Genomic DNA, 23,201 nt, shown 5'->3' on the forward strand with positions numbered 1-23,201 from the left:
ACATCCTTGACCAAGTTTTTGAGGTAAAAAAAAATCCAGATTATCGACTGAGATATTGGACTTTGTGTTAAAGGGATTCTTTTTTCTTTTTTTTTTTTTAACTTTTAAATAGGTTCCCATGATTGTACACCTGTGAAGGGAAAGAAAACAGAGAAATCTTTGGTTTTGCTGCAAATAAAAATTGCAACAAGTAAAAGCAAATTGAAGCAAATAAAATTTATTATGAAAAGATGGAGCAGAACAATTTAGGCTTCGATTCCACTTTACTCTTGACAGTGGTTCTTTATGTTCAGTAGATGGCTTTCATACACAGAAAACATCAAATACTTGTTGATGTGATTTTCATAGGATTACATTTGGTAATTAGTCCCTCAAGGTACCTGTGCCTTACTTTGTTGATTGTGCATCCAAAAATAATGTGAGGAATCAGTCTCCAGGATAAAGACCATGCTGAGGTTAGAAGACAAATTGGGGCAGGATGTTGGGGTGCAGAGGGTGGTGTGTTTCTCTGTATTCCTGCCATGGAAGGTGAAGATGAACTGGCTTGTGATTTTACCCTGCTGTGTAACCTATGGAGAGTTGGCATGCTCAAAGAGAGAATACTTGCCAATGGAGAAGAGCTTTCTTTTCCTCTTTCCAGAGAAAAATAAGTTTGCCAAAGTTGAAATTGGTACTTTGCACATGAGTTCCTTCAGATAAATTACTAATTTGTTCCGTGATTATATGTTGGATACCTGTTATGGGCTAGGTGCTGGCAGTACAGATGTGGCCCATTTGGAGAAATAGAAGAGTCATGCTTTCAAAAAATTAAAGGCAAGCTAAAGCTCTTCCTACCTCCAGCTAAAGGCATTATAGTTCTTTCTTCACCATAGTTCTTATCTGCATACTGAACTTCGCCTTGACATGCCTAGTCCTTGTATCAAAATGCATAAAGAAATAAGTCCAGTTCCATGGTGACTGTAACCTATCCATATGTGAAAATTTCCTAAGAGAGTTCTAATCCTGAGTTCCATGTCCATATTCTGCCATAGTTTAATCAAAATTTTCAAGCTTTTCAGGGCATGGCTAGTTTTTAGCTTTCTGAAATTTAAAAAATTGTTTTTCTAACTGGTTTATTTATATAAGATAGATATATGTTTCTTTTCATTTATCTGTTAAATAACAGTTACTATGAAATATATATCATCTCATGGCACTTGAATTTCTGAGTCTGTTTTGGTAAAATATAGAAGCATCAAATATATGCCCTCATAAATCATGACTCTGAATTTGACATCTATTTGGACATGATTTATAAAAATTCTTATATGAAAACAAATAAACAAGGTTTACTTTGAATTTTTCCCAAGAATAATATACAGTGAAATATTTCAGGGTTTGTACTAAATCAAATTATATTACAATCATGTTATTTTTTTCTGACCTTCTTAAATTAGTGGGAGAAGAAACATTTACAATAGAATTTGAATGGTATGAAAATGTTGAATGTTGATCATTCTTTATAGATGTTTCCAGTAATTTATTAACCTGTCTTGCTTAAATAACAATCAACCACTTTACCTAAATGTGTTTTGCCAATCTGATGACAATTTGACTAATTATTTTCAAATTTGTATTGTCTTTTTAAACTTCTGTTTTTCTCTACCTATATCCATGCACTGAAATTTTACTCACCACAAATTTTAAAAATTATTTTATTTCTGTTGAATTTAATAATTATTTGACAAAACAAGCTAGTCAGAATTGAGCAAATCCATTCAAATGCTTCCTTGAAATTTAGTATATGAGTTAAGTAATATCATGAGTCTTCATTTTGGGGGAAATGTTTTCAGATTTCAACAGATAAACATCAAGTAGAAACAGTTCTTCAAACTATAATATATGGAATTTTATCTAGCTGAACTGAAGGATACTATGAAGAAGGTTTTTTTTTTTTTTTTTTAATGTATCTGTTATTTATTTTTTTCAAGTTTTGGCCACACCTTGTAGCATGTGGAATTTTAGTTCCCTGACCAGAGATCGAACTCATGCCCCCTGCATTGGCAATGCAGAGTCTTAACCATTGGACCACTGGGAAGTCCCTACAAAGAAGTTTAAATTAACTTTTATTTGAATGTTTTTTCCAATTTTTTAAAGATTTTAACAATTTGGGATAAAATTTAATTGAATAAAATGAGCTACTTGCAATTAGCATGGTTTAGATATGTATTTTAATGCAAAATATACAAAATCAAGTCAGTACAGTAATTTTAATTCAGTGGTTTTTCTCTATTAACTTTTAGTTTTGATTTTATCTCTTTTTTTGTCCCCTGTAATTTGGATACAAGAAAGCATATCTTATATGCATGAAAACTTAAGTACATAGTAGTTATAAGCTATCATCTGCACTTAAATACTGAACATTCAGTGTGCTTCATTCAGAATGGTTTACTAAGACTTGCATCAATATGGCTATGGAACAACACTTGTCTGAAAAGCATATATATTATACATATACACATTGTATATTAGTCTACTTATTTGCCTCTCGACATTTTTTAAAACTCTCTTACAAGGTCCTGCTGATTATTTGGGACCAGCACCTACATTTAATGTTCTCTTAACTGACAGTTTTCACTTTCAAACTTGGATCAGATAGTGTTTTCATTTAAAGGGTGTGTGTTCCTTCTCAAAAGTATACTATTTTAAACCAATTTAAGCATTGGTTTTAAAATAAGATGTATATTAAGATAATCCCTGGTCTTTGTCAACCATGGGAAAACATAAATCATGTGTCAGGTAAAATTTATCCTGTCTAGTAATACCTTTATAGATAGTCTGTTAACTTAAGACAGTGAAACAATAAAAGCAGAGTTTAAAAACCCTTACATAATATTTTATCTTACATGTATAAATACAAAGAATAAGAGAGGATATATGTTGGGTTCTAATATCAATGATCAGATGCATCTCACTAAAGGAGTAATAATCTACTCCTCAACATGGTGAAGGTATATCTGTTCTTAAAACATCTCTTCCTAGTCCAATGTTGCTTTTCCCATGTTCTGTCTGACTTTTATGCTCATTTTTATGTTTATACTGTCTCAAAATACTCTTTTTAAGTACCAAGGAAATCCCTTATATTGATTTCTATGAAAGTATTCCTTCCAATGTACTCTGCAAAATACTGGCTGTGTGCATTACTAGTGACTAGTAATGAGTGTGTGACGCTGTCTTCCTCTATTTCCAACCTGAGAGAAACCTGTTTTCTTTGTCAGTTGTGTGGAAAATAACAGGGCATTTTCATGAACTTTGGAGATAAAATCAACCTTAGTACATGGAGAAGGAATTAGCAAACCACTCCAGTATTCTTGCCTGGAGAACCCCAGGGACAGAGGAGCCTGGCAGGGTACAGTCCATGGGGTCGCAAGAGTCGCACACGACTTGGCGACTACACCACCACCACTACCACCTTAGAATATGACCAAAATAAATCAGTCCTTTTGGTCAAAACCCACAGAACCATGACCTTCCCTGAGTATCTTGATTAAACTTTCCCTTTTCAGCAGAAGCCAGAATTCTTTATTGCAATATGATGAATTACAGATATGCATAATTTTATATATGACAAATGAATCAATGTTTTAATTTGACAAGTATATATAAATAGGTAAATTTTTTGCATAATCAAATAAAAATCTACATACTAAATAGTCATGTTTGTATTTCTTAGTATTATAACTATCCACTATCTAAGTAACTATGGGAGGAATCTTTGAAAGAATAAAGAATCATTATATACTATTCCATATCATGCAAAAGCTTTATTAATTTACAAAATACATGTTCAAAGTGATGCATGAGCTTGAACTCTAAAAATTCTTTTACAGTAAGTAGCTTAAGTTACTCAGGGCTGTTTTAGCTAACTTGTGAACACTTCAATGCATCAAGTGAGACTATTTCTTACTAGAAATCCAACATTAAGATGTGCTCTACTAACCCATTTTATTCTTTTTGTTAAATTGAGGAAAAAAGATATTTAGATATTATATTTAGTTGTATTAAAGAAAATTATTAAATTTAGTAAATGTGATAGGCATTTTATAAGAATAACTTTAGAGTAATTATCTATATTGACATGGTGATCATTTAGCAAAATATGTCATGGAACAATTCCTCTAATCCTTTATGTTGGCTTTTAAATTTTTTCTTACTTTATAAATAAAATGCAGTGGTCAAGCTCAACTAGAATGAATTGTTTCTGTATAATGAGTAAGATAAATTAGTCTATAAAACATTAAGTAGATAGAAAACTTTTGCCTGGCTGCCAACAGTTTTTAAATGTTTATAGAGCTTCATGTTGTAGTAGAAAGAACTTGTACTAACTATTTATTTCAGGCTCTAAGTAATCTTTTAGAGGTGCTTGGGTAAGTCCCTGTATATCCCTAGGTCCCCTGGTGTCATCTATTACAGAAGGGAAAGAGATAAACCAGACAATCTCTAGATTTCATCAAGCTCTTCTCTGACTACAATTTACTAAGACCTAGCTTTTCCTTAAGCCTTAAAGGACCTGAACTTTCCTCACAGAAACAAATGACATGAAGCTTTCTTGTTTAGTAATTTTAGCCAATTTTGAGGCTTTAAAAGCTTTAAACTAATCAGAAGTTTTGTTTGAACCAAAAATATTTCTCAAAATAATCTATGATGCTTCATCTGTGAGAGGTGAGAGAAGGGAATATCACATTTGATACGCTTACCAAAGCGTCCTTATTGTAATAGATCTAATTTAGGGAGTTGGCTGGCCTTTTCTAGTGCATAACATGTTTCTAGTATTATTTTGCATTGTCTGTAGATTTATCCAGCAGCAGTAAGATTGCAGTGATTGTCCTTTATTTTCATATGGTTGGTATTTAGACCACCATTTCTATAGAATGACAGACTTTCCTTCCCTCCAATGCTCAGTGAAGAGACATAAACAACATGAGGTTTCCCTCAGGCTTTTCCCCAAAATGTGAAATGTAGGAGACATGATAGAGTAGGGCCAAAGTAGGATGTGATTGGATGCCCAGGCAAGAAATCAGGAATTCTAACACTTTAGAATTTTTTTTAAAGAATTAATTTACTAAAGGAAGTGGGGAAAAAAGAAAAAATAAATAAATAGCTTTATAAACTTTATATATATTTTCTGACAGAGAAATAAAGTTTACCTTTCAAGAAGAAATATTTTCCATATTTACTGTTTGCCTTATTATGGCCGTATTACCTACCAATCAAATGAATCGTGCTGGATTTTTCTGAGAGTATCTTCAGTCTCCCTTTCTAAACTCTTTCTGTTTTATGCTATTTCCCACCGTTTATTCCATTGTAAAATGGGATCCAGTGTCAATTATCTTGGGTCACAGCAAATGACTCAAACATGTAAATATTTCCAGTGTTCTTTTTCCAGGATTACTGGCAGTTGGGAGTAGAGCAAGGGGCACACAAGCTTTTCTAGGTATTTATTTAATGCAAAATTAGGCTTACTAGGCTTAGTATTTTTCCTCGTATTGCAAATTAGTTTAATTTATATCAGTACTTGCTATGGACAATACTCAGGAATTTCAAATAAATTCTTATCCTTAGAAACATGTAATTTATCTCATTATCGATCTATCCTAAGAACACAGAAGGTAATATCTGAAAACACAAAATATTAATAATTATCTATGTCCTGATACAGTTCAATAAAGTCAAAAGAACGGCCAAAAAACCTCTGATAGTGAGGAAAAAACTTAGAAAATATTAAGTTTACTAAACCTATTGATCTAGCACAGTGTCATGAAGAGCCACGTTAGATGGTCATCTGCAAATATTTATTGACTTATGATCAATATGGAAAACTTCAGAGTCATGTTTCATTTGTAGTAAAAATACCATAATGAGATGAATTTTTAGCACACTTTAACATTTATTTATAACTAGGGAATAAAGTGTCTAGATTGTATTATTTCTGATACTTTTTTGATGTTAGGTCAGTGACAGTGATTAAATTACAGCATAAGTCAATTAAAATATAGCTTTAAATAGAGAAATGTTTTAGAATTTCCACCATACTCATCAATCAGACCAAGCTAGTCAGAGTTTAGCCTCTGACTTGAAGTACCAGGTGAGAATGTAAAAGGTCATTGTGTGTTGTAGCAAATTGGCAAAAGTATATCTCATTATATTACATAGGGGTGGTAAGGATTTTCTGCTAATGTAGGTCCTGTTTCTGTCTGCAATTCTAAAAGAATGTCAAGGGTATTTGAAAGAACTGTGGCTGATAGAGAAACTAAATATCTCTTTTGCATTATGCTGAAAAGGCAGCCAGAGTCTATAATAGGACAAGGTGGACCAGCTTTAGATCAATGAGCAGCCCACTCTGGTATCATCCCTTTAAAGGTAGTGAGATTATTCTAGAGGGTGGGAGATCAAGGGGATCCCTACAGATCTGTAACAATTTCATGGCCATCAGCACAATTTTAAGGGAACAATACAATCATTTAATTCTTAGAGTGTCCAATGTCAACACAATTACCCTATGAAAATGCCTATAAAATACTTCTTTAGGAATAGTTTAAGGCACTTAAGTTTCCACCAGCATTCCATACCCTTATTGAGGAGAAGAAAATAAAGATTCTGCTAATAATGTTGTTATAAGTCAAAAAACTGGCCACAGACAACAGTATACTATATTTGTTTGTAAACTCTAAATCCACATTATCTCACTTATGCAGACATTGAATCCCACACCTATCAAAAACAAGCAAAAGAAAAACCCAGTACTTCTTTCCACATTCTTTAACAATTTGCTTTGATGTTAAGTTGTTACCATTATTTTGCAATTTTATTTCTCTGCATGTGTTTCTATCAGTGCTTTATATATATATATATATATATATATATATATATATATATATATATATATATATATATATATATATATATATATATATATATATCAGAGTCCTGCTCTGTCTCTGAATGTGAACACTGTGTGATCCTGGGACCAGCAAAATCAGCACTGCCTGGGAAATTGCTAGAAATTTAAATTTTCTGGTCCTACCCCCGATCTTGGAGAAGGCAATGGCACCTCACTCCAGTACTCTTGCCTGGAAAATCCCATGGACGGAGGAGCCTGGTGGGCTGCCGTCTCTGGGGTCGCACGGAGTCAGACACAACTGAAGTGACTTAGCAGCAGCAACCCCAGATCTACCAAATAAAAAATCCAAAACATCTGTGTTTAAACAAGACTTCCAAATGATTCTGGTGCAAATGCTCAAGTTTTAGAACTACAGATGTAGTTCTGAAAAACTAGTTAACTTGGCACCATTCAGACTCAGCAGACAGTAAATATCTATCCAGTGTTCACTGCCTGGCATGGCGCTAGTGCTAAAGAACCTGCCTGCCAATGCAGGAGACATAAGAGATGCAGGTTCAATCCCTGGGTCAGAAAGATCCCCTGGAGAAGGGCATGGCAACCCACTCCAATATTCTTGCCTGGAGAATCTCATGGAAGAGGAGCCTGGCAGGCTACAGTCCACGGGGTCTCAAAGAATCAGACAAGACTGAGCACGCACGCATACACACACACACACACACACACACAATCTCCATATATGAAGAAGGAAATGATAGAACATGAAGATATAGGGGCCAAGTTTTTTTTTTTTATAAAGTTATAAAAGAAACTTTAGTTATCAAGAAAATTATTCTATATGGAAGTGAATCCCTTTGTGCAGACTAAATGGTATGCTTGTCTAAAATACTTTTGAAATCTAATAATCAAGTGTTTGCTAGAATATGGAGAAAAGTATCTAAATAGATATAACAACTTTTATTGTTGAGTTTGTTATAATTTGCCTAAAAGTAATATTAAACGTTTATATTTTATAATTCACCAACTTTTCCTTTGAAGCATACATTTTGGCACATCATCTAACTTTTATTTTCATTTTATTTGGATATGGAATTACTAATTCATCTCAAGATTTTACAAAGATTACTGTCAAACAAAAAATATATTTAATACATATCCAGATTTTATCTACTCAGCCAGTACTGGACTAACCACTTATGATTTATTTGTTCATTCAATAAATACATATTGAACACACATTATGAACTATATACTTTTCTAATAATTTTTTTAAAAAAGATCACTATGACTGCTATGATTCTTTGAGTAAGATACACAGTTAAGGAGATAGACCCAGAGTGATCCTAAACTGAATACCATATTTGAAGCCAGTTAAGCTGAGGCCCATGCTATTGGGTACGGCCCATAATCTCAGAGATATGCAGTATAAATGTGATAACAAGCCAAGGAGGTCAATAGGTTTTTCTGTAGTAGGATATAATAGATCTGTCTGGGCCACTGAACAATTCATGGGAAAGAAAGAGACAGATTCAGTTTAGAGAGGATGGGATTTGTGTAACATACTAATCATGACATGTTTCAGCACACTGACTAAAGCTATCAAACTGCATATACAGCATTATGATCTATTTTGTGTTAAAATGTTTAGAAAAAAATTATACATGACTAATTCTGAATTTATAAGTCTCTGACATTTATTGAGCTGCTTCCATGTTTCACAAATCATATTTTGAAAAGTCCATTCCTCATCCAGGAGAGCATCACTTCTACTCAAGCAGAACCCTTACATGTACTGAGTGTCCCCCACAAAGTGCAATCAGTGGGGAGACCCCACAGCAGCTCAGGTACGCACCGAGCTCTTTCCGCTCCTCCATGCCTTTCATCACTCATTCACTTTTCTCCCCCTAAAATATTCCCCTCAACTTCTCAGTTCCCACCTATTAAAATCCTACCCCTTGAAAGATTCATTTCAAATACCAACCATCTTCTTCAGGATGACTTCTTTACTAAAAACCATGGCAGCATATTTTATCTCTAATAGAGCACTTAACATATGTACTTTGTGTTGTAATTACTTAAATTTTTCCTATCTTATCCTAACCAGTTTTAAAACTCCTTGCAGGTCAAGATTGTGTCTCATCTGCCTTTTCATCCTCCATAGTGACAGCTCTCACAAGCCCTGCACATGGGTGCTTAGTACATTGCTAGCAGAGGATAAGATGGTTGGATGGCATCACCAACTCAATGGACATGAGTCTGAGCAAGCTCCAGGAGTTAGTGATGGACAGGGAAGCCTGGTGTGATACAGTCCACGGGATGCAAAGAGTCGGACAGGACTGAGAGACTGAACTGAACTGAATATTCTAGCAGAGTTAATTTACTCAAATAATCTCCAGGATTGATTTATATATGCAAGCTCTGTTTAGCCAGGAGACGATAATCAGATTTTGCATCCATTTTTTTGCATTTCACTGCCCCCTTGTATATATCCATTCTGTTATTAATAAATCACTTTTACTTTCCTTTTCCTGTTATACCCATGAAAAGTTATTTAAGGAGAGAGTTACCATCTAGACCAATAGCTTGTGTATTATCATGGACCAAAAAGAGTAGTCTTGGTCCAGTGTAATTGCTGGAGAAAAAACAGGTTAGATGCTTCTTTTCTGGAGATGGATGAGAGACAGAAGCTGGGAATAATGTTTTGGATTGGCTGCATCCTGAGACTGACAACTCAGTGATTCATCAAAATATAACTCTTGCCCTAAAGTTAAAAAAAAAAAAACCTGATTTACATGAAAATTATGATGTCCAGATTATTTCCATTTGGAGTTCATCAGTTTTCAAAGTCCTCCCCATTACTACAGTGATGCTGCACCATTAGGTAGAATTTGCCAATTAATAGGAGCTAATATTTTTGTCACAATAACTCTTCTTAGATTATCAAACTTGATTAAGATTTCACATATCACTCAAAATAAACCATATGTTGCTATTATTTACTTGAAGGAATTTTTGCTTTAAAATTAGCTTTTTCTATTGATGCTTTTGAACTGTGGTGTTGGAGAAGACTGTTGAGAGTCCCTTGGACTGCAAGGAGATCCAACCAGTCCATTCTGAGGGAGATCAGCCCTGGGATTTCTTTGGAAGGAATGATGCTAAAGCTGAAATTCCAGTACTTTGGCCACCTCATGAGAAGAGTTGACTCATTGGAAAAGACTCTGATGCTGGGAGGGATTGGGGGCAGGTGGAGAAGGGAACAACAGAGGATGAGATGGCTGGATGGCATCACTGACTCGAAGGATGTGAGTCTGGGTGAACTCCGGGAGTTGGTGATGGACAGGGAGGCCTGGCGTGCTGCGATTCATGGGGTTGCAAAGACTCGGACACGACTGAGCGACTGAACTGAACTGAATATGTTCTTTAAACTGTTACATATTTTTAGATAAAATATTTCCTATTTGCCAGAATCCTTAGAGTCAGTAGAAGATGGTTGATACCTTGACTCTGACAACTCCCCACCCTTACTTCTTACAGCTTCCTGCCTGTTTCTCACTTTCCCCTAGGAGGCTGTTGAATTGGCATTCAATTTTGCATTAAAACATATACCTGTAGAAAAAGTTATTAATGCAACAACTCTGAAACATACTTTCCAAAAATATTTTGTAGGCAAACTTGATCATCCTTAACAAAGAACAGAGAACATGGGAGAGATTCTTTCTTAAAAAATAACAAGTCCTTTAGACTTGAAAGTTTAGAAAGTCCCTTGCACATTCAAAGAAATTCATAACGAGTCATTGTCCTTTAAGCACAAGCTGGAATCAAGATTGCTTGGAGAAATATCAATAACCTAGATATGCAGATGACATCACCCTTATGGCAGAAAGTGAAGAAGAGCTAAAGAGCCTCTTGATGAAAGTGAAAGAGAGTGAAAAAGTTGACTTAAAGCTCAACATTCACAAAACTAAGATCATGGCATCTAGTCCCATCACTTCATGGCAAATAGATGGGGAAACAATGACAGACTTTATTTTCTGGGACTCCAGATTTACTGCAGATGGTGACTGCAGCCATGAAATTAAAATATGTTTGCTCCTTGGAAGAAAAGTAATGATCAACCTAGACAGCATATTAAAAAGCAGAGACATTACTTTGCCAACAAAGGTCCTTCTAGTCAAAGCTATGGTTTTTCCAGTGGTCATGTATGGATGTGAAAGTAGGACTATAAAGAAAGCTGAGTGCCGAAGAATTAATGCTTTTGAGCTGTGGTGTTGGAGAAGACTCTTGAGAGTCCTTTGGACTGCAAGGAGATCCAACCAGTCCATCCTAAAGGAGATCAGTCTTGAATATTCATTGGAAGGACTGATGCTGAAGCTGAAGCTCCAATACTTTGGCCACCTGATGCGAAGAACTGACTTGTTTGAAAAGACCCTGATGCTGGGAGAGTTTGAAGGTGGGAGGAGAAGGGGACGACAGAGGATGAGATGATTGGATGGCATCACCGACTCAATAGACATGAGTTTGTGCTGGGAATTGATGATGGACAGGGAAGCTTGGTGTGCTGCAGTCCATGGGGTCACAAAGTGTTGAACACAACTGAGCAACTGAACTGAACTGAACTGTCCTTTACCCACAAAATTATCGAATTCTGACTTACTGATATATGATATATCCAAAAGTTTATTTTCAGAACTCAAAAGAACTTAAATCATCCAGGTCTTCCTCTTTGTATTTTGAAGCATACTGAAGCTTTTCAAGCTCGCCCTAACTGATTATAGAGTAAGAAAAAAGGTTAACTGATTGATGAATTCTTTGAATATTGTGTTCCTATTTTGTGCAAAACAGAAAGAAACCCAAGAGTTTCTGAGCATAAATACAATCTACCATGTGCAGTGCACTCTCAGAAATAATCAGTCAAGGATTTGCCAATATTTATTTCACGAGAACATTTTTGCTTCTGCCAACTCAGTCTGTTACTAGAGCTTAATTCTACTTGTTCTCATTTAAAAACTTTAATTCTTTGCTGAAATCAACCTTTTTCATTCTAACAATTTCCAGTTAAAAAGCCAACAAAGGGCTTATCATGTAATTTACTGATAGTACTTACTTGCCTTTTTTGGCAGGTAAAACAAATAGCAGCCTAAATATTTGTCCCAGATTCCTATCATTGCCTTGTTCTATATCCTCTGCTTGTGACATAAATAAAGCATATTAGATTTCCTTCCCTGAGACTCAGACATCATCGTCCATGGCATGCCAAATCATTGGGAGGAAAAGCACATTATTAAGTTGTTAAAGACTGTTATCTTGACGAGTCATTTTGTCAGTTGTTTTTCCAGCAGAATTCCCTTGTGGAAACAGGAAAGAAGCAAGAAATCTGATGGAGAGGCAACACAGTCAGAGGCAGAGACAAAAACAATCTGAAAGTGAGAGGACATAGGTATTGGGTCCCTCATAACTGACCTATGTCACTTTCTCACCTTGTGTGTAAGTTATAAAACTTCAGTATCATCATCCAGTTTTTCATCTGTAATTGAGAATAATCCAACCTCTTAGACGACCATTATGAAAATTAAAGAAATAAAGTAAAAAAAAGTACTTTTTAACATGTGCAAATAAATGTATGTGTTTGTCCCTTGAGGACAACTACTAGCATAAGGAATGGGATATCAAAAATACAGATACTGATTTAATATCTTGTAATAACCTATAATGGAAAAGAAACTGAAAAACACACATGTACATGTGTAGTTATTTCCTTCTCCAGGGGATCTTCCCAAACCCGCGTCTCCTGCATTGCAGGCAGATTCTTTACTGTCTGAGCTACTAGGGAAGCCCAAAATAACCTATAATGGAAAAGAATCTGAAACACACACACACACACACACACACACACACACACATATATATGCATATATATTGTTGTTGTTCAGTTGCTAAGTCGTATCTGACTCTTTGCAACACCATATTTATATGAATTGCTTTGCTGAATACTTGAAAATAATGTGACATTGTAAAATCAACTACACTTCAATAAAGCAAAACAGAACAAAAGTACAGATAGTGTCTCCCTCACTCTTCACACTCTTTCCTTGTTTGAGCTTGCGAAAAGAAATCTGTCTTGCTCTATTAATAAGGAGGTGTGCTGTGTTAGGTCACAGGCTTCCTATAGGATATAAGAACAGAATGGTCTACGGCATGTAGTCTGGCGCAAGTCTCTCTAGTGATGTCAGCTTTGCTCTGGGGCATGAAAGCCCTTCTACTGGCCATAACATGGCTTGTCAGCATATGAAGAAAGAAAAACAGGTGTCCGTGTCTAAAGGACATTTTTTGTTTTGGGGAAAAGTATAAGCACACAATATGCTGACCACATTTAGGATGGTGTTTCTAATGATAGGAAGTACAGGATAAATGCTAACATATCAGCTTTATGATTTTATAGGCTAAGCCAGTGGGAATTTGTGTGTCTTATTCAGGATTTACCTAGCCTGTTGAAGAAGAAGTTGCAAACTCTGTGACTGTTAGAGGAAAACTTTCCTATCATAATAATTAAGAAAGCACTGAGCTCTAGGCAATTTCTAATTGTTTTATATGTACTCTCATTTAATCCTCATAAAACTAGAAAGGCGGGACTAATATGCTGCTCATTTTACAAGTGGAATTGAGACACAGGCAGTTCAGTGACTTCTCCTGTGGCCATTCACTAAGTGCAAAGCCAGCTTTCAAATGCCGTCTGGATTCAGAGGCCTTTGCTAATCGCAGTGTACTTCTCTTCCCTGAGACAGCTTTCCCAAGAGTTCAAAAATAAGAAGCAGGTATAGTACCTGGGGTCTCTTTGCCTAAGCTAGTGCGGCATTTTAAGTAGATAGTTTACCTGCCAGCTTTTCAGAGGAAATTATCTTTAGATGCACTAACCAAAACTTGTGTATTAGGAGAAAAGATCTCTTATCTATCAGTTCCCAGTTCCCTTAGTTTTTCATTCTTTCTAAGAAAAAAAGAAACTAAATCTTTCAAAAGTACTGATGGATTCTCTCCCAACCCAGACTACTAATTCTGCTATTTTAAAGACAATGTGGACATTGGGATTAGTCTCTCTGTATTTTAGAATGTCAACACATTTGTGAAAAATAAATTTATCAGTTAAATACAGCCAAGAGATTTAGTTTATCTGAGTCCTACAAAGAAGAAATAGTTTACCAGTGTTTTTACAGATTGAAGTAAATCTGACATATTATTGACATATGTTATAGATTTAGTTTAATACCATAGTACAGATGTGTGCTCTGATAATTTTTTTGTGAAATCTAGGCTAAGATGAGTAGAGTTGTTTCAATATTTATAGGGTTGAAAATGCAGAGTTAGCAAAGGAAGTATTTTAATTGAAACAATATTTTCCCCTATATGCTCAGAGTAAAATGCAGGGGAATTCATTTAGACTATTTTTTTTTTTTTCCCATATAGTGACTGTGTTTTTAGGCACAGTGAAAAAGGTGTGTTTCCTGCCCCTCCCCCCATCTTTTTGATTTTGGAACCATTAAAAATGAACAATAGCTTCTTCTGACCTTTATTTCTTTCAATTAAGTATATGTGACTCTTTAAGTTCAGCCTTTTTAAATTGTATGTTTTAGGTATCCTGGAGATAACTTCAGTGGAAATCGGAGTTGTTGCTGTGAAAGCTATTAACAGCAACTATTATTTAGCCATGAACAAGAAGGGGAAACTCTATGGCTCGGTAAGTATTCTGCTTTTAATTGAAAAATCCAGTTCAGTAAATTATTACCATAGTTTTGCAATGTTTCCCTAGACATTAAATAGCTTTGTTATCATTCTGTTGCTAGTAAATAGAACCACAAAGGGCTGGTCACCAAGAGTTTCAAGGGCTGGCAAGGCAGCTCTTCCAACTCTATAATCCCCTCTGTTGTTCACTCATTAGTCTACCACACAGGCTGGCACTCAAATCAGTCAAAGTTTTGAATGCTAATATTCTGAATGTTCTGAGCTAACCAGTCAGACTCTCACGGAAGCATTTGGCCAAATTGCCATGGTTGCTGCAGACAACTTGAAGAATCATTGAAAATAAAGATCTTGGATTGAGCAGAAAACCACATGCTATGTATGTTTGTGTGTTATAGCAAGAGATAAAACAGGGGCATAAGTGTTTTGTATTCTGTTAAAATCTGAAATGGAGAGACAAGTCAAGAAATTCATAATTTTCTGTGCTGTTCAGTTGACTTCAGAATTTTATTTATCTGAACAATAATTATTAATTCACTGATGGAGCTGTTACCCAGCCAGTGCTTTGGGTACATACACCCCTGTGGTCCATAGCAAGTATCAGGGAATATTACTTTAAAATGTGTAAATAAACTTATTTTGTTGATTAGTATAAGGATGACTGCAGTGCCTGCCTAGGGCCAGCAGCTCTCAAACTTGAGTGTCAGAATCACCTGGTGAATTTGTTAAAACACATTCCCAGATTTTCTGATTCAGTTAAGTCTCTAAGACTTTGCATTTCTAACAAGTTTCCAGGTTTTACTGATTGGTACCCCCAATTTGAGAATCACTGGAAATTGGTCCTGTCATTGGTCTGGATATACAATAGCTTTGTATTTCATTCCTGTAAAACCCACTTATAATTGGAGAATCAGGCATATTTTGGGTCAGTTTCTTTGATTAGAGTAAATGCTCTGTGGGTGAATGGGTCAGAAAAATTTTAGTTAAAGTTTTTCATTGTCTGTAGCTCTGCTACTGAACCTAGAAAACTAATGGACCATTTAAAAATGAGGCTCCATTTGGGGGTTCAGAGCATAACCACTTCGGAGATATTCTTGTTTTTCTTTTCAATAAACCTGTAGAGGTCCCTTCCCTCCTTAATCTACTATATATATCAGAATTACTGAGCAAGAGGTCCAGGTGTATATTCTTTGAAGACATACTAATACACAGTCAAAACCAATGCTTTAAAGTAAAACCTCATAAAAATTTAGATTGAGAGCAAGTGTAAAATTTTTAATTACAATAAAAGATTAAAATGATTTTTAATTGATAAAGTATGCTTCTTTTAAAAAGTGACATCAAGGAAAAATGGATAACTGTAAAATGTCCTAAAAATATTTAATACTTTTCCTTCCATTCCCCCACTTTTTCTTCTGTTCCAACACAGCTCATGCCCTGAGTCTATGCCTCTTCTTGAGCTCTAAGGCCTGTGACTTATTTCATTCTCTACTTCTAACGTAGATGCCCAGTTGCTTTCTATCACATCATACCATTTTAATGATCTCCAATGGCATTTATCAGATAGTTCTCTCAATAATGTGCTTGTTGTTGACTGTCTTCTCAGAGTAGATTGTGAAATTTGAAAGGAGAAGGTTTGCCTTGTCCCACATGATTTTTTCAGCACTTGGAACCGTACAATAAACAGATAGTACAATGCATAAACCTAACTACCTCTCCAAGTAGTTTAACTCATCATAGCTAATACACTCCACTTTTAGCCTGTCTCAGAAATGAGCTCTTTCTCGAACCACTGTGCACTGTTTGTTTCTATTTTGCATTACCACTAAGAAGAGTAAAAAAGTATGCTTTTTCAAAACTAAATTAAAAATCTACTAAAATTCAATGTCTTATTCAGGGTAGACTAGGACTAGGAGCTACCAAAATTATTCATGAGTACATGTTCTATATAATTCTGTATGGACAGAAGAGCCTGGCAGGCGACAGTCCCTAAGGTTGCAAAGAGTCAGACATGACTGAGCAACTAATTTTCATTTTCACTTTTCATCAGGTAACAACTCTTGTAATCCCTCTGTATTTTTTCCAGACAATTTCCACTGATTCCATAGCCTTCTTGAAAACAGCAATTTGGTAAAAGCCCAAAGTGATTGATTAAACCAACTCTATAAATTCTATTCTCTTAAATACTTTCCTTGATTCCCTTTTGGGAAACATATATCTCCCTTATATTTTCATTATTTGCCTTCTGATCAATGTGTCTATTATATTATATTGCATATCAAGTTTTCTCCTGACTGATGGACTTAAGTAAATACTAATAGTTTATAAAACTGAATTATATAGAATAAGTGCTTATAGGGCATGGTTTAAAAACTGAAGAAATTTCCCAGGTAATCCTGAGAAAATCTAAAAATCTTTTTTTAAACTATCAAAACTCTACTTTTGAGATCTTGCTTTAGCCTAGATTTTTTAAAAAACCTTTAATATTTATTATTTACCTAAATGCTGTAAACAACTATAGATTCCTAGGTCTGCTCCAGAGATTCTGATAGAACAATTTAACCAATGGTCTAAATATTCAGTGGTCTAAACACCAGAGATGAGGAGTCTGATACAAGTATAATTCACTTTCAGAAACATTTCTCAATAAATTAATTTTTAAGGAAAAATAAATTTAGCATCCCTTCATACTTTTTTTATATATAGCTCCATTTCAAATATAAATTCTTCCATAGTCTCTAACTATACCTTCTTTATTGAAAAATTATAATTGCTCATGTAAAAAATCCTCTTTGCTTTTAAATCCATATAGTTTCAGACAGACTAGGATGAATTGAGAGAAAAAACAAACTCAAATTAAGAATTCAGATCATCTCTAATGCATAATATTTTGTTATGTTAAAATCATTACCTTTAACAATTTACCTTTTCTTCTTACTTTCAGCCAAATAAGTCATCACTTGAACATTACATTTAAATATTCTTTATAGAGGAGAAGCATAGAGGATAGATTCCAGAAAACAAAGCTTAAGCTGATAACATTAAACTATACCTACTCATTATGGTTCTGATGATGTTCAAAATTAGGATCTACTCTACAGAAAACTTGAATTATTTAAATATACACATAGTCAAAATTTCCAAAAGTCCTGAAGTGAGAAATACTGAACTGCAGTAGAGGTTTCAACTGAAAGATGCCTATAGTCTCCATATATATATAGATATAGATGCCCTTGGTTTCCATAGAGAAGATAGATCCAGAAGGAAAAAAGCCCCAGTTCGTTTTTAACTGCTTTAGATTGGGTATAAAGGAAAAGGAATATTTCTAAAGTCAGAGTTTTGAAATTAGTAAGGTTTCTCCTTTTTGCTATTCCCTCCTGAGAGAAAATCTGGATTTCTGCAATCCAGATTTCTAAAATGAATGAGATATCAATCTTTGTCACAAAAGATCCCCTTAAAAAAACTTTGCCATTTGAAATGAAGCCAAATTCCAAAGTGGAATTTCTCAGGGTTCAAGTCTTCAGACTTATACTATATAAGCTGTTCTAGTTACCAGATTTGTAGTTTCTCTGACACAGGAATTCATAAAGCAAGGTTGTCTCATGTCCTACTGTTCAACTATTCCTAAACCTCAGAATAAAATTGGTCAAAATTCCAAGTTATGGAAAATTGTGAATAATTTACAAAATTGAGAAATCTGGTATTTGGAAAAGAAAAGGATATCCCCCACTCCCAGGGTCTCTTGTTTATCTAGAGCTATTGTGGTTTTAAGATCTGCTTTCTTAGCAATGTATGTATATTTATTGTGGATTTATAGGTAAATAAAATTTGAAAACTTGATAAGCCCACCTTTTCCCTGTAATTCCGTTTTTCCCATGGAACCTCAATTATTACTCTGAAAAAAAAAAGGATGATAATAGCATTCTTTATTATTCATTCATCATAAACATTGTTACTAGAATGCTTGTTTCTTAATACTCATTCTAGGCACTTAAACATGTCATACTCAAAGCACATCAGCTCCTTAAAAGGGCCCCAAATGTGGTTATGATGATCAATTAAAGTAAATCATGTGCCTTCTAATGTAGAATGTTTTGTCCTTTTGTTTTACTCTTCTGTTGTTGATGTTTTGTATAAGCACACAACTTATGTACAGATGACAAAAGCAAATAAAACCCAGAAAGTGGAGTTTTCTGGATGGTTTGTGTAAAATGGAACCAAGTGTCATCGCCACAGAAATAAAAGATTTTCTTTTTCCCTTACAGAAAGAATTTAATAATGACTGTAAGCTGAAGGAGAGGATAGAGGAAAACGGATACAATACCTATGCATCTTTTAACTGGCAGCACAATGGGAGGCAAATGTATGTGGCATTGAATGGAAAAGGAGCTCCTAGAAGAGGACAGAAAACACGAAGGAAAAACACCTCAGCTCATTTTCTTCCAATGGTGGTACACTCATAGAAGAAGGCAGTGTTTGCAGATGCAGTATAACCAAAGGCTCTTTATGAGGCATAGTTGATATTCTTTATGAAGACAGTACTTCACAAGGCAAAGACACACTGCAAATGTCTGCTTGCTTGAAAGAAAGGAGGCCTTTGAAGGTTTTTGTACTCTCTACTGACATATGATGTTCTCTTAATTAGTTCTGTGTCCTGCCTTGTGATCACAATATAAACAGATCAAATGGATGGAATTTATTCCCAAGTGAACAATATTGTGGCTGAGTTTAGGGGTTAAGTTTTTGTTTATGTTTTTGTTTTTATCCTCTGAGATAGAACTTAAAGGACAAGGAACAATCTGTTGAATGATCTTTGGGAAAGTTATTTATGGAATACGAACTCATTTCAAAGACTTTCATTGCTCATTCAAGCCTAATGATTCAATGAGCAGTAAGACATGCAAGCATTTACTGGAAAGCACTTGGGTCATATCATATGCACAACCAAAGGAGCTTTGTGTGTGACGTCATGGAAGAATCAGATAGGATTAAAAAAATATAAACATGGTAGTGTAAAACTGTTCTAACCAAACAAATAGTAATGGTATGCTTGTGCATTCTGCCTTCATCCTTTTCTATTTCCTTCTAAGTTATTTATTTAATAGGATGTTAAATATCTTTTGGGGTTTTAAAGAGTATCCTCAGCAGCTGCTCTCTGTTTTACCTTTTCTATTTCTTTAGCACACCACATGCATATTCATGACAAAGTGTTTTTAAAACTTGGCAAACACTTCAAGAATAGGAAATAAAATTGGGGAAAGAGTGTGAGTGCCCCATGCGCTGTCTGTTGAATTCATCTGCACTTCTGCCGTAAGAACCATCCACAATAAACATGACAATACTACGACATGGCCTGAGTGAGAGATATTTGCCATCATTTTAAAACGTACCTCACTCCTAAGGCTTCCTTTCCTAAGCAATAGACCAAAAAACCAAATTCTTCTCTTTTAATAAATCAGTGGGCCTCCAAAAGTACAGTAAAAGAAAGAAAATTAATTGTCAAATATGTTTTAGTAGCATAGGCTCATTACTTACTAATGATTTTTTGCCATATGTCCCAGTGGTAAATGATGAAGAGGCTGTCTGCCTATATAAGAACACTTTGCAAGTCTCACATAGTGTATCTCCCCCACAGGAACTATCAAGGAATTTGGTATGAAGTGCAACCCCCCTCCCCCACAGGGGCTTAAACTGAGCAAATATATCCTGGTATATGTGTAACTATATGCTGAAATTTGTTCAAATGGTATGATCTAGTCTTTGCAAAACCAAATAAAACTTATTTTCTGTAAATTTTAAGAGCTTTGGAAGGTTCCATAATGTAACCTTATTGAAATTCATTTTGTTAGAGCAGGTATAGAAAACAGTACAGAAAAGCATACCAGTCATCATCACATTGTATTCCACTAAATAAATACTTAAACCTTATTTGCAGTGTCTGTAGTGATTTTTAAAAGTGTAGAAAAATACTATCTGTTCTAAATACTTTAAGTGATAACTATAAGATTATACTGATACTGCAGTTTTATCTTAATATTTCTTGTTTTGAAAAGGTCTGTTTATTTTTATTATTTGACACAGTATTTTGGTACAAAGGAAAGACTTACTAAATGTGTCTTTTTACTAAAGTTTAAGCTCTAGAAAGTCTGGTGTTTTATCATCTTCTCTAATAACTTAATTGTGTCGATGCTTAACCAACACTTCCAGTTAATCTGTTATTGAAAAATTAGCTTTATTAAGAAACTTTCCCATAAAGTAATTCCATTAAAGATCATATTTTTTTCATTCCTTAAACAAGTTGGGATTTCAAAGGAAATGCATTTGAGGCAGAATGTTTTGGCTTATGATAAACTTGCATTTTATGGTACTTGGCTTCCAACTTGCTTTTTGACAAATGGGATTCTAAAAATGTTTAATTTTGTGGTTGGAATCTGTGTGTTAAAATTTAATTGGTAACTGAGTCTGAAAGCTATACTGTAATGCATTCCTATGAGAACTAGATTATCTTTGTTGTTTTATTTTAAAATAATAATTGCACCTGACACATGAACATGGACCACCCGCAACCAAAATTAAATGTTTGGTGAGACAAATATAGTATTAGATGACCATGGTAACAGCAAATAGGGCACAAACTGGATTCGTATTTCACATAGCCATTTAGATTACCAAGAGACTATGTGTAAACAGTCATCATCTTAGTACTCAAAACACTAAAACAGCTTCTAGCAAAATATATCAAAGCTTGCAGAAGCCAAAAATAGAAAACATCTCCTATACCTCTCCCCTGTCTCACCCCCAGAATAAACACATGGACAGAAAAAAAGATAGAAACAGTTTGGTAAAGAGTAGTGAGATTCTCCTGCATTTAAAATGGCATATTTGCTTGATGTGGAGATAGAATTCTGGTCCCCTTGCAGCTGGATTGTGCTACTGAAGGAAAAGCGGCTCCAGTCCTGAATTTTTTTTTTTTTTTTAATCATGAGGTTGGTAGTTCTGCCTCTGTAGGAAGTGTGAGCCCTGACTACAATGTCAAGGTGCATCAGCCACAAATGTGTATCCATCTGAGTGTTGATTTCAAGGAGACTCCTCATAAAGATATAGATTCCCTCCCTCCTCCTACCTCCCAAAAGGCTGAACAGTGTATAGTATGTTACATTTAAATAAATCAATAAAAATACTGGGTAAAGAAAATAAAAATATTGTCCTTGTTTGTTTTATTAGCCTAAAACTATACCTGGTAATTAAGAGAGACGCTCACGTGTTGTGTGCTTGGCAGGATGTGGTTAAATGCCCCACAGCCCCAAACAACAACAGAAAAAAAAGTCACTTAAACATTTGTAAGGTTTCTTTAATGCTTTACATGTGTGAGTCAGCTATCCTTACTCTAATAACAACCAAATGCTTTTCGATTTTTTCTAAGTATTCAGGTCCACCTAGTTTACACAGTGGATAAAGAAGGATGAATTGAAAACAAGGATGGCTTGTGAAACAATGAAAGACTTTTGGAGGAAAGCCAGGAGCCTGCAAAATCTGATTTCAAGGGGATGGAGTAAGCCAATGAGTTTGATTTGAAAAGTAGAGAGAAAAAAATACATAATATTGCAAGTTGGGGCCAGGATCCAAGCAAGGTTGTATGTGTGTGTGCACGCATGCCGCGTGTGTGTTAGTCTCTCAGTTGTGTGACTTTTTGTGACTCCATGGACTGTAGCCCACCAGACTCCTCTGTCCATGAAATTCTCCTGGCAAGAATACTGGAGTGGGTTGCCTTTCTCTTTTTCAGGATATCCTTCTGATCTGGGAATTGAACCCTGATCTCCCACATTGCAGGCAAATTCTTTACCATTTGAAAGAAGCTCCAAGCAAGGTTATGGACACCATTTAAATATATCATCACTAATATACACAGTTTATAATTTGGATGTTTCCTAATTCAGGTTTTATGATCATTCAACAAAAATTAAAATTCCCTTTGCCTTATCAGCAAAGATTTTAGCTTATCTAAGCTTTGTTTAAATAAAGTTATTTGTAGAAGTCATGAAATATTTTAAGAGGAGATACCTAGAGTATTAGAAGTAGTAACACAGTTACATGAGAACAAGTGTCCTGTTGATTAAGGATTCTTGTCAGTTTCATTAGACAAGACTCTTTTTAACTTAAAGTAAGATTTAAGGAGGAAACGGGGGTATTTTGGAAAGATACTGGAAACAAAAGGGCAATTTTGTTCTGCCAGAACTGAGAGATGAAGCAACTAAAGTCCTCTTCCTCCTAGGCACTCATTTCCTCTTACCTCTGATTGGCTTTATTTGCTTGACTACTGCCTGTATCCATTTTATGGCTTTCTAATTGTAAAGGCCCCAAATCCCAAATCTCTTTTTCTCGGGATTCCAAAATGGGAGCATCCAAGGTATGCCAAGTTTGGGTGAGGTACTAACCTTTAGAGCAATCAGTAGGACAAAGCATATGGGCACTATGATTGATCAAGCTTTAGTCACGTGTCCCACAGTTCCATGGTATGGATTTTGGCAGCCCATTCTACTGGAACTGGCGAAAAACGATGTACCAAAAGAGGGTGGTGCTGGGCATATACAAA

General features: G+C 35.0%; 1 protein-coding gene across 1 annotated transcript in view; it reads left to right on the forward strand.

Moving 5' to 3' along the window:
- The window catches only part of FGF10 (fibroblast growth factor 10), a 97,875-nt gene extending 76,079 nt beyond the window's left edge, over positions 1-21,796 (forward strand). Inside the window, exons 2-3 of the mRNA XM_005694730.3 lie at positions 14,503-14,606; positions 18,874-21,796. Of these exons, the coding sequence (XP_005694787.1) occupies positions 14,503-14,606; positions 18,874-19,071 (302 nt within the window). The 3' untranslated portion in view covers positions 19,072-21,796. The remainder of the gene's footprint in view (positions 1-14,502; positions 14,607-18,873) is intronic.

Source organism: Capra hircus, chromosome 20 (genome assembly GCF_001704415.2).
Source record: "Capra hircus breed San Clemente chromosome 20, ASM170441v1, whole genome shotgun sequence".
Lineage (NCBI taxonomy): Eukaryota > Metazoa > Chordata > Mammalia > Artiodactyla > Bovidae > Capra > Capra hircus.